A 12,799-nucleotide genomic window follows, 5' to 3' on the forward strand; every position below is an offset into this window, starting at 1 on the left:
CCCCCCGAAGCCAGCGCCTCTGCGAGGGCCCGCCGGGGGTTACAATGGGTCAGGAGGACTGGCTTTGGGGCCGGACGAGGGAATTAAGGGATGTTGCGTTGCTCTATTTCCAAGAGGGTGTTTGATAATACGGCGGTAACGTGTGTTTTCGTAGCCCGGCCAGCCAGAATACAGGTTTTTCCTATTCCTTACAAAGACTCTGGGAACAGGGGCGTTTTCTTAAGATTCCCGATTGACAAGTGTATCAACCAATCAGAGAAAAGTTGGATGTAACGGCATATTTAGCGGTCTCTAAGAAGCTTCAGGAACAATTGTTTGGAAGGTTTTCACTGCTGACAGATCCTCTCACCAGAAAATCTTCAAAACAATTGATCCTGGAGAGACCACTGTGATCGAAAGTAAAGGCGCCATGCTCAGGGACGGCTGGTATCAACGGGCTAGTATGGCTGAGCCCCTGCTGTCATATTTCACAAGAGAAAGAAGAAAAAAGAAATTGTACTTTTCATTTGTTATATCACAAAGCAGGCAAACCACGCTGAAGACTCTTCATATTTCACATTCACTTGCACGCGGCCTCTGTAGACACTATGGGAAACTAGCGAACACCGGTGGATTATACAGATACTCTTTTTTTGGATGACTCAAGATGAAGCGCCGAAGCTGCCGTTTGTTTATGGAGTTTTAATGAGGCTAAACAGACGTTGGGACGCGATGCTCCTCAATGCTACGGATGAGTCGTTTACACCACGGTTCACATCTGTCTGGGTTCAGCGCTGTGGTTAACTTTAGCAGGACATAAATGACTCCTTTATGCTCTCATATCATTGGGCGTTGGGTAAATGCATATGTTTTGGTAATAGTCTGCTGTTTAAAGGGACTATACAGAGTTCAAAAATGTTCAAATTATGTATTGTCCTCCCCCTACATGTTCCAGCCATGTGTACGAGGTGTAGAATGTGCCCAGATCTATTCACCACAACTGACAGACGCTGCTACTTCGGGTCCGAATTGTCGTAATGCATGAGCTTAATATAGAAGGTGCAGTTACATGTATGACCTGAAGTGGCAGTAGTGAGTATAAAATGGCTAACTTGCATCGAGGCCCTTTAAATTACGTTATAATAATGCATTAGTCTTATATATTCTTCCAGATGCCCAAAGTTGCTTTACAATCTCGTGCATTAGTCATTCACTGCATTCTCAGTGGTGGTTATTGTAGCCACAGCTGCCCTGGGGTAGACTGACGGAAGCGAATAGGGTTCTTAATAAACATAAACACGAATGCACAATGGCTGTTTCAATCAATGTAAGAAGAAAATCCTCTGAGAGAAGATTAATCATCAACATCTGCGCAGGTACATTCTACAACGTGCTCTGTGATTGGATCGATACAAAACGTTTCGAGATTTGATCGGCCGTTAGCAAAGTTCCAGACGGTCCTGCTTTTGAACAGAAACAAAAAGTTATATAATATAATTTCACATGGTGTTTGACTGTTCAGACAACACATTATGGAGGTTCGTAGCCACTAATAATCCTGAGTAAATATGCCGTTTGCAGAAACATGAAAACAAAACAAGACTTAAGACATAGATCTTTTTTTTTTTCTCAATTGAAAAGACACTACATTCCCTTGACTGCCCACAGCCACCAGCTGATCGCACACATTTCTCCAAAACACGACTCTGCTGTGAAAAACCTTGAGCACTGATTTTCACACAGCTCCCAAAACATTTGCACTCCCACTGAAGACTGGACACACTTGTGCAACACAGTCGTCACAACAGATAGATTGACCGTTAAATCTCAATTACTGAAATCCTTAGTATTCCCACACGGGCCAAAGCAAACCTCTTGAAGACACGTTTTTTCTCCACGAAATCTCAAGCAAGCAATTTTAACAATAGATTTAGTGAAATATTCCGAAGCAACATGGGTGATTTGCAACTTTACATGCTCTGGACCAGGTTTACTTCTCAGCTTAGATAAGAAGACAGCTCTTCGACGAATCAGACGAGAAAATCCGAAGCTTTGTCACCTAAACTCTATGGTTTGCGAAGGGAGGGCGGAGCAGAGAGGGAAGAGAGGACGATGATTTCCGATGACAACATGAAAAAGGCCAATGTCTCGTCCACATAATAGTATGAGATCGGTAACAAATGTGAACATTCTCTTTGCTTCCTTGGTGCTGGATCCTCCTGTTTCACATGAACGAGCTCACAAATCCTCAGAGAAACCCAGGGTTAGCTGAACCGACTGACAAGGCACTTTGAAGTTCCACTTATCCAGAAGTTCCATGTAAGGGTTTGTCGACTCAGGTTAGAGGATTTTGGATTCCGACGACAAAGTTCATTTACAGACAACAAAGTGTGCAGTGCTTTGAGAACCTAAGAAAGAAAACTACAGTGTCCTTTCAATCGAGGAAAAGTCAGTTGGTCAGTGGGTGTAACTTTATGACAGTCTCTTCAGCTAAATGACCAGTCTTTTTTGTTTGTCTGGACTTCTAAGTCTTAAAAGCTACAAGTCTTGAAGTACTTGACAATGGAGCCCTCCTGTCAGCGCCGTGCTAATCAAAGTGTGCGCTTGAAACCAACTCCATTACTCCTTTATTATGTTGTTCTGTGGCTCTCCGCGTGATTGGCACCTTGTAATCGCGGTAATAAGCACCTCTCCTGTCCATTTCCTTCCCATTGTGCTGCCTCACAATGGCGCATCCCGCCGCCGACCGCCAAAAGTAGCAGCTAAACCGAGCCACCTACTGTTATCTCGCGTGCGCAGCTACACCGGGCCACGCTTTTAATGGCCTGGATGTGTCTGGTGGCCAATCAAAAGTGTGAATTATTAATGTCCTCTCTCTTCGACAACCAATCGTTGAGTTGTGAGCGATGAGCTTTGTGTAGAGTAGCCTCGGTGCACAGACGGGGGCTATTTTGACGGGAACGGCGAGGTCTTTAATGATCACTGGGCTCCCGGAGGTATGTGACCTGTTGCGTGGTGATTAAATGGCAGTAGATCTTGGTCACAGCGGTGTTACATACAGAGAAGCAAGTAGATTGATGCTTCTTGTTTTTTTTTTTTTGTTATGGTGGGGGAAAATATCATTGGGCTCAAAGGATTTAGCAATTGGGGTGGACTATTGTCTGTTGATGCATCATTTCGTGCTCCACAGCTAGAAGGTGCCGGGTTCGACTCTCTCCTGGGGCCTTTCTGTGTGGAGTTTGCATGTTCTTCCCGTGTCTGTGAAGGTTTCCTCCAGGTTTCCCACTAGAAACATGTACAATCGGGCCAGGACATGAATGACAGTGTGTTTGAGAGCGTTTGTGGGGCATGGATGCGAAATAACCCATGGCTACAATCCGGTGTGGTGTGTTGATCAACCTCTTAACCCCTACCTGAAACGAGCACATTTTCTCCAGTTTGGCTTTACCCGAATCTAAAAGCTTCTTGAAAAAAAGTAATGGAAATGTGACCCACAAAACAGCAACAAAAACTTGATAAAAAGCGACAGAAAAGAGGCAAAAATACAATGACAAAAATGTTTAAAAAGAGATAGCAAGGCAACAACATGAAGAGAAAGAACTGTTCAGATCAATTTTGTAGGTCTTAGCTTTCAAATGAGGTATTACCGTGGCCATACCGCCTTTGCTATGCCCAATCCCATCAGACCTTGGAAGCTAAGCAAGGCTTGGACAGGAGACCGTTCAGTAACACCAGGAAGCCTGGGTGAATGTAGTGAGTGAGTGAGACAGTGGTTGGTGGGAGGCAGAGGGGCCGATGGTGCAGACCGGTTGCCTCGCTTCCATCAGTCTACCCCTGGGCAGCTGTGGCTACAACAGTAGCTTACCACCACCAAGTATGGAGTGAATGAATAATGCAATTTAAAGCGTCTTTGAGTCTCCAGAAAAGCGCTATGTACAACAAATGCATTATTATTTTGATTATGATGATTTGGCTGTAAGCTCCAGTCAAGAAGCTTTTAGGATTTAGGAAACGCTGAACTGGAGACAATACTCTGGGTTAAGGCAGGGGTTAAGAGGTGAACATGCACAGTCCCTATCAAATAAACCAACCAAACCAAACTCTGCTGTGGCCTCGGGTTTGGTCCAAGGTTTGGGGTTAGAGATAGATATGGCGGCTTGGTGTTGGACCCGTTAGTGGAGGAGTTCGAAGGCATCGGCAGGATTAAAGGAATAGGCCACCGATATGTTCTTACCTGAGCTTAGATGAGTTGATGCGTACCTGTCTGGTTTATGTGCGTGCGCTCCTTCACGCAAACGTTGTTAGCATTAAGCCCTTCCCAGCAAAGATTGTTTTGTGCAACTAGACTTCTATCGCGTAATGTTTCACAAAACTGTATTTAAATAGGGGACACGTGGAACAGCTTGATGACCTTTGCTGGGAGAGGCTAAATGCTAACAACATTAGCGTGACTGAGCGCACGCACAAAGATGAGACAGGTACGCATCAACTCGTCTAAGCTCAGGCAAGAACATATCTCAGTACGGAAAAAACGTGGCCTGTTCCTTTAAGGCCTAGAGTGGGAATCTGGTCGTGTTGGAAAAAAGACCTAACATATTAAGTTGTGAGTCACGAGTCGTCATTTTTCACCTGTAAAAGCCATCGTAAAAGGTACACACTTGTGATTTATTCCATTAATTTTGTTTAATGCGATGTAGTGTGGGTGAAAAGGCAACAGAGTCATCACTGGTGACCTGTAGTTTCGCATTAACTTTAACTGCGTCAGATTAAAGTGACGTCTGGTTGCTTCAGCAGCTTGAATCTTGAATGCAAGCACTGTACCTAAAGGCGGCAACATATTCTCTGTAATTGCTCCGCCATCCAGCCCTATTCCCTCAAAGCATTCAATTTTAATCTCCACTTAGATCCACTATATGACTCACAATGTAACATGGGGGTGAACTAATTGGCTTACAGGCTGGAGCTGCTTCTTTTTTTTTTTTTTTTTTTTATGACATGGAGCTAGTCATGAAATGTTTGCTAATTTTTCCCGATGTTTGCGGCTCTTGCACGACCCTATGTAACGCTTTACAAAATACGACTGTTTACTCGCAATTTGTCTCTTTCTTCCCTTCACGTTGTTCCATTTTCCGCCGTTGCAAAAAAAAGAAGAAGAAATGTACCAGATTTCTCCCAGCGAAAGAAGCGTCTTTGACAGGATCCGCCGTCTTTCACCCTCCCCTGTTCAATATTAAACGCGGCGTTCTAATTAGGCGCGTAGGACGGGAGGGGGGGGGATTTTGTTATTGTGGTTTTAAAACAACTGTAGAATGTGGGTCCGTGTGTAGAGGAAGCCTGCTTCAGATGAATATTGCATGGGAGTGGGAGCTGAAGCGGGGAGGGAGAGGGGCACACGCAATCCACGTGAAAAAAAAAATCAACCCAGAACATCACACTGTCAGTTCCACTCCCAGACGATATGTGGTTGGAGTTTCTCGGCTTGGCGGTTGCGTATTTCTCGTAATTAGCATCAAACTGCAAGAGGTGAGAGGTTGGTGATCACCTTTAAGACATTTAAAAGCCTGTGAAGCTTTTTTAAATCACTGTATCAGAATCACAAATGTCTAAAATACTGTTTCGTTTATGTGAATATGTTCAGCCCTGTGAGACAATAAGCTTTAACTTTTTTTTTCTTTAACCAAACAACCTTTTGAGTCACACTTTTTTTTTTCTTTGTAGAAGGTTCATAATGTCTTCTTAGGTTAAGACTATTACAGTTTTGTTTCTTATAGTAAGACAGAAGGTTTAGTTTACCTGCTTGACTAGTTTCGATCACTTCCTGTGATCTTCCTCAGAAGCGACACCTGGTGGTGGAGGTGCCGTGTCGTAGGCAGCTTACATGGATTTTGCAGTCAGTAGGGAGAGCTTACGCCCCCTACTGACTGGCGCCTTCTCCAGGACGGCATCCCAAGTGTGGGATAAGGTGTACGCTCCCCCGTCCCGGTTCATAGATGTTGATGCACGTTTCCTGATCTCGATGGCTTCTCTGATCCAGCGGTGGTACTTGTTACTTTGTTACTTGTTACTTTCGGCACGGATGACCCTGGCATTGTCCCAATTGCCTACGACACGTCACCTCCACCACCAGGTGTCGCTTCTGAGGAAGATCACAGGAAGTGATCGAAACTAGTCAAGCAGGTAAACTAAACCTTCTGTCTTACTATAAGAAACAAAACTGTAATTGTGCTTTTGAGTGACAGTAAGAAAGAATAGTGTAAATTTACAGTAAAGAGAAGACAAGCTTGGAACCATAAATGTTACAGTATTCAACCATAAATATTTCTATTTTAACGGGGGGTTACTGTAAGATGTTCTGGCGTAATTTGACGGTGGACTACTGTAGTCATATTCGACGGTAAACTACAATATTAATTACCTACGTCATCATACTGATTGAAGTAACTGGGCTTTTCAAAATAAGACTTCAAATGCAATTCCTAGGATCAGTGTTTTGTGGAACATTTTCAAATGAACACAGATCTCTGAAATATCAACACATTTTAACTACAAATCTGCAATTTTAATCATTTAGAAAAACAATATGTTCCAACATTGGGATTGATGATCACGGTTTTACCACCAGTTTCCCAGTTTTCTTCAAAATGACATTCCCTCGACCTGCCTTGGAGCCCTTTTCGGTGTTGATGCTTATGAAACGTCTGGAGACAAGTAAACACAAAATAATGAGCAACACATTTTAATTTTGCTTAATTGTGTTTTATTACAGTACCACTATGCATTTTTTTTGGCAAACCTCTGAATTAATTTCAAGGTCAGAGACTTCCTCTTGGTAATCAAGGTTGGAAAAGATGATATGCAGAAAGACCACCCTTGAAGCCAGCTTCGCCTTGGCAAATCACTCAGCCCTCAAGACTTAACATCCACTTGCCAGGGACGGAAATAAAATTGATAATATAAAAGAACGAATCAATACAAATTTTAATTCAACCGATAGACAAAACTCCTGTTTACTAATGGAATTCAAGCCAACCACCATCCATCAACTCCTGCCAAACAGAAAACCCCCCAAAATGTGTATCTGACTGTAGAAACTTGCCATATTTTTACGGTAGTTTCTTACAATGTGGGCTTTAAATTCCGTCTAGTCTCTTTAAGAGGTTGAACTATTTTTCTTAGCATGGCCTGATTTACTACCCGTTTGTACATGTGCAAAATGGATGCCAAAGTGGAGGTGCAGTTTCGATTTTTGTCTTTCATAAACACTCAAAGTAGTTCATGCAATTTAGCACCTGGCTTAGTAAATCAGGCCCTATGTGTGCTTTAACAAGAGCAGCAATAGCAGCAACAGAAAGCTAAAAAGGGTTATGATTATGAAAGGACTTTTGTTACAGCTCTCGTGCCGCAGCTGTACAAGTGCGCCAGGTTTTACCGTCCTCGTCCTGTGCAGACTTTCATCTCAGTCTCCACCTACTGACGTTCTTCGGATTCACCAAATTCTTGTCTGAAATGTTTGCCCTTTTCTGAAGACCGCTCTGTTCTCCATGCTGAAACAGACGGCATCTTTTGAATTGCCCATTTATGATCATGTTTGAAGCCGCCAGAGGGGGAAGAAGAACAAACTTTCTCCCTTTACTCCACAACTACATCAACAAATCACTTTGACAAAACAAATGAATTATGAATATATTTTTCTACTTCAAAAAGATACAAAGGCATGGAGTGGAGCAAAGTGGATCGACAGGCCATAAATACTTTTAAAAAACGGACAATGCTAACCATGATGCTAACGTTAGCTTCATCCTAATATGTAGGATGAAGCTAACGCTAGCATCATGGTTAATGTTTGTGCTGTTTAAGCTATGCTATGTTTTTTTTTCACTTTTAATGGACAATCTGCTGTGAAAAAACATCCACATGGACCCGATTTTGACTTGACTTTGTTTGTGATAAATGTCCGCCAGAAAATTGCTAAAAAAGTGAACAATTGTGATTACCATTAGGCCACGCCCCTTTGCATTATTCATTGCCGTCTGTATCTATTGTTTCTCTTCATCTTAACCTTTCAACTCTATCCCAAACCAACACCAAGGCCTTTGTCTCTTTTTTGTCTACATCAGGTATAACAAATCAACATGGATACTTTTCCACATTCCCTTTGGATTCATCTTACAAAAAAATCTCGATTTGGCATTGGGCAGTGTCAATACTGCCTTCTATTGTTATGAAAAAAATCAGTGGATAGCATGATGCAGCGACAAGGCTTCAGAATCCCATCACTAGTTTTGGTCTTCTTGACTTTGTGGTTGCATAATTAGCCTCATCAAACCACTTTAATCAGAAGGACTTTTGAAGAAGGTCGTTTGACGCACAATAGGTCTAAGGCGCTCTCTTCGGCAGCAAACCACTTGGGACGAAATCAGAGCACTTAAGGATATCTGTTAGCTCTGAGTATTGCACCAAAAAATCAAGTTCAAAACCCTGGTATTGACGCAATAGACTGCTTTAAAAGTGTGTTTCTGCTCCTCGGAAATGTCGGCTGGAAGCTCCCAATCAGACAAGTGTAATCACTCTGCAATCGAGCTGACATTTTAATCATTCCCGACCGTATGTCCAAATTTTTCATGAGCTTGACATTTGGAAATGCAAATAGCACGCACGGCACAGGGAAAATGAGAAGAATCCATTAGCAGCTTAAGTGTATTCGAGGAGGCAGTGCTGGTCTTTAAAATGCAGCTTTGTGTCAAAACAGAAAGGGTAGAAGCCAGGCCTCGGTTATGAATAATGACATTATTTGGCTTTGGTCTTGACACTTAAATACCCCGGCCTGAGATGAAAAGATACTTTTTTTGCGAGTTAATGTGAAACAGTTTTCCATGAATTAACTGACGCTGCAGCAAATGGTGTGGTTTGTCCAGCAGAAAATATTCATAATGTCATAGAAGCAGCATTTTCTCCGAATGCAGGTGGTCAGAGGGGCACGCTGATGTGAACTCTCCAAAAGTCCCCAAAAATCTACTTTGTCTTTGTCACATTTAGAGGGAGCTGGTATTATTATTATTGACGAGGTTTGAGCTGTGCTTTGGTGTGCAGTCTTGTGTCAGCAGAGTGAACAGAAGCGGGCTGAGTACGCAACCTTGGGGGACCCCCGTGTTCAGTGTAGTGGCTCTGGAGGTTTTGCTGCCGAAAATTCAATCAAATTGTTATGCTTGATATGTTAGATGTCCTAATAGCTTCAAAATACATCATATGTGCTTATTGTAATATTGATTTTATGGGTTTCAGGCTTTGTTGTGCTGTTATGAAATTGTCCAATCTTAAAAAAATGTGAACATTGCTCTCTGCAATTTTGCAATTTTGCCTCTGTACTTTTGCTTGTTTTCGTCATGTTTTTGTTTTTGTGTTTTACAAGCTTTACATACAAGCTAGGCAGAAAAAAGGCATATTTAATTGAATCGCCTTAAAGCCACAGCGCGTAGAATTTTACCCTATAGATAAAATTGAAATACAAGCATTCTTTTTATGACAGATATGTTCACCATTGAAAAATACCTCATAAATGTACAAACAAACATTTATGAGGCCCACCCCTCCTAAGATATGACTGTAAACTTTACCGGGAGCGGGTACGTCTCAAAAGGCAGTAGAATTTGAGATAAAAACAGGTTAGGTTCCCAACCAAATCCATTCTTTTATTACACACTGCAGTGATAGCATTTCCTATGTTGAGCTGGTCATTAGGAACATGTTTTGTTTCGCCGGCAACAGTATAGTCCAAAATGTTACGCAGTGTACCTTTAAGTAATCTTGGAATATGGTAATCTCCATTATAGTACGGCAGTGCGTTGTAAGGAAGTGGGACATGTAAGCTGTGAAAGCCTGAAATAATTGAATTGAACGCATCAAAATGTGTAACTAAAGTTGTTTTAGTCCTTTTTGATATATACTTTAAAGGCCACACAGTATTAAATGTAGACTTCATTCTTTTTGTGTGACATATTCGTCTTTTGTTTGTTTCTCTGTGAACATGTCACATGACCGTAAGGTATAAAAGAGGTCTGGCAGCCATTTTGACTGGTTTGATGCAACACATGCCCTGGTGAAGACTATTCTAATGCGAGACATGACTTAATGCTTTTTAATTATTCTAACATATAGGGTGCCTCAGTCTTTGTTTAAAAGTCGTCTTGCAATATGCCCGTGCCATCAGGGAAGAAACTGATGGACATTCAGTATATTCAGCTAACCTCTTTCTTTGGCCACATCATGTTGCTGAACATAGGCCTGACCAACTGCAGCAGCCCCAGACCCAGATGGCGAATTTGTTTTGGCCACATGGTGTACTTTTTTGTTATCATTACCATTTGAAACGCAGCACATGTCTCCGTTTTAGTCAACTGACTTTCTCTCCCTCTTTACAGTCCATCCGAGAGGTGACCGGCTACGTCTTGGTGGCCCTCAACCAGTTCGACACCCTTCCCCTGGAGAACCTCAGAATCATCCGGGGCACCAAGCTGTACGAGGGACGCTACTCCCTCGCCATCTTCCTCAACTACAGACGGGACGGCTACTACGGCTTGAGGCAGCTCGGACTTCGCAACCTCACTGGTAAGGCGCACCCACTTCAGAAAAACCTCCCGACTTGTTGCTCGCTAGAAAACCGCCAATTACCCCTCAGCCCTGCACCCCATCGTGTTCATTTTTGATTTGTTTTTTTGGGGTTTTTTTTGCGTCCGCACATTTAATAGTCTTTTTAATTAGGTCCCCCAAATTAAAACTCAACATTTGAAGTCTATAAACTAATCTTCCGCCTGGCTGTACATAAGGATCAAATATCTGTGAACACTCCCATTTTCCTGGTAATTGCATTTTTGTTTACACGCTTGGAAAATGGCTGCTTTCAAGTATAGGAGCTGCAATGTAGAAAGTTGATTGTGCCGGAATGAAGGCGGGTCGGACAGGGCTGTTTCAAGCAATGGGCAAAGTGATCACTATCCCACTATCCTTGGGTTACTGGCATCTTTTATGGTCCACAGTCTGTACGTCACAGCCTTAGAAAGTGAGCATATCGTTGCCGAGGATCCAGGGTATGTAACAGTCTATATTCGCGCTATTTGATAAGTCGGTCTGAAGAGGTCTGCTCGACAGCTCATAATGGAAAGCTGTGATATGATATAAAGGTCAGCAGAGGAACTCAAATTCTTCAAATGAAAAGAGACAGTCCAATCACTTGAATGTTAGCTGCCAGAAAGGATAACTCTAGAACTTCTGAGGAACGGGCAGCGCATACCGAAATGATTCTGATCAAATTGTATCATCACTTGAAATGTTTTCTAGTGGAGCGAAGGACATTAATCAATTCGATCTTTACATCTGAAAAGCTTTGTATTGCTTTTCATTAAAAAAAAAGTCTATGTATTATTATGATGCATTGTCTGCGTGAAGGATTCAGGGCATGAGTCAATAGTTTGTTTTCCGTTTTCACATTTTCCTGGGTTCTGACTGGGTGGAAGGTAGCTCAGGTTCCACACATTCTGTCCTCATATGCATTTTTCCTCCATTAGACGACACCTCCGCCCCGGGGCCTTTCCCCACATCAACCCTCATCACTCATGTTTCAATCACGAGCCTTAATGTTGAGCTAAGAACGAGCGCCCGCGGCCAACTTTGAAATATTCCAATGATCAAAACTCTATCAGAACTTTGATACTTTTTTCTAAATGCACGCAGGCTCACATTTCCTGCGTGCACTTTTAAGGACGTTCTCACACCACTTTTACGAGATAAACATACTTTTAATGTTTGGACTCGGAGCTTCTCTAGAGTTCTTTTCAGACCTGGCCAAACACCAGGATAACACCATTGTTATCCTGGTGTTTGGCCTGGTGGTAGATGGGAGATCAAGTATAATATGAGGTGATACATGGAAGGTCAACATTTTCACGAGGTGGAACTGGGTGTGAAAAGTTGGAACATTTATATGCCCATATAATGGAGGGAATTAAATATTAACTTTTTTGCGAGCTGGTGTAAACTGACGCATTGAAGTAACAATGTCACAAGCCAGTCACTTTTTGACCCTGTTATTAAAGTGGGGATATTATGCAAATAATGACAAATACTACAGTGTCAATGTGATCATTTTAGTTGGAGCAGGGGCCTATACAGACGGCACTGCATCATACAAGGGGGCGTGGCCTAGCCAAAGGGGAAGAAAACCTCTCATGGTAATCATAATTTTTCACTATTTTAGACTATAAACATATTTATCACACACAAATATAGTCATATGGATGTTCTTTCACAGCATGGCAATCCATACAGACGGCATCTCTGGAAGTGCCCATATATGGTCATGTTTGAAAACAGTTAAGGGGGAAAACAAGTTGGAGAAAAATCAAAACTTTCTCTGATTATTCAAAAACTACTTTAACAAGTGCGGAAATATGAATATAGTTTTCTACTAAAGACACGGAGAGGAGCAAAGTGGTTCAACAGCCCATAAATACATAAATAACGGACATAACATCATGCTAATGCTAACGGTAGCTAGCACTAGCTATGACTGCCGTTTTTCCGCTTCTACTGAACAAAAAACATCCTTATGGACCTGATTTAGACTTGACTTTATTTGTATGTGATAAATCTGTTAATTTTTCGCTACAAAATGGCAACAAAGAGCGAAAAATTGTGTTTTCCTCCTCAGCAAGGCCACACACCCCCTTCTATGACGCGATGCCGTCTGTATCTATCGTAGCAAACGTTAGCTCCCTGGTTAACATTGTCCATATTTACAGGGTGTTGATTAACTTTACTCCTCTCC

At 42.2% G+C, this 12,799-nt stretch overlaps 1 protein-coding gene across 4 annotated transcripts in view; it reads left to right on the forward strand.

Moving 5' to 3' along the window:
* The window catches only part of LOC306981807 (receptor tyrosine-protein kinase erbB-4-like), a 494,462-nt gene that overhangs the window by 301,256 nt on the left and 180,407 nt on the right, over positions 1–12,799 (forward strand). For all 4 annotated transcript variants that reach the window (XM_079581509.1, XM_079581507.1, XM_079581508.1 and 1 more), the window contains exon 3: positions 10,398–10,584. In XM_079581509.1, coding sequence (XP_079437635.1) covers positions 10,398–10,584 — 187 coding nt within the window. The remainder of the gene's footprint in view (positions 1–10,397; positions 10,585–12,799) is intronic.

The sequence above is a fragment of the Gobius niger genome, assembly GCF_951799975.1.
Source record: "Gobius niger genome assembly, chromosome: 23".
NCBI classification, from domain to species: domain Eukaryota; kingdom Metazoa; phylum Chordata; class Actinopteri; order Gobiiformes; family Gobiidae; genus Gobius; species Gobius niger.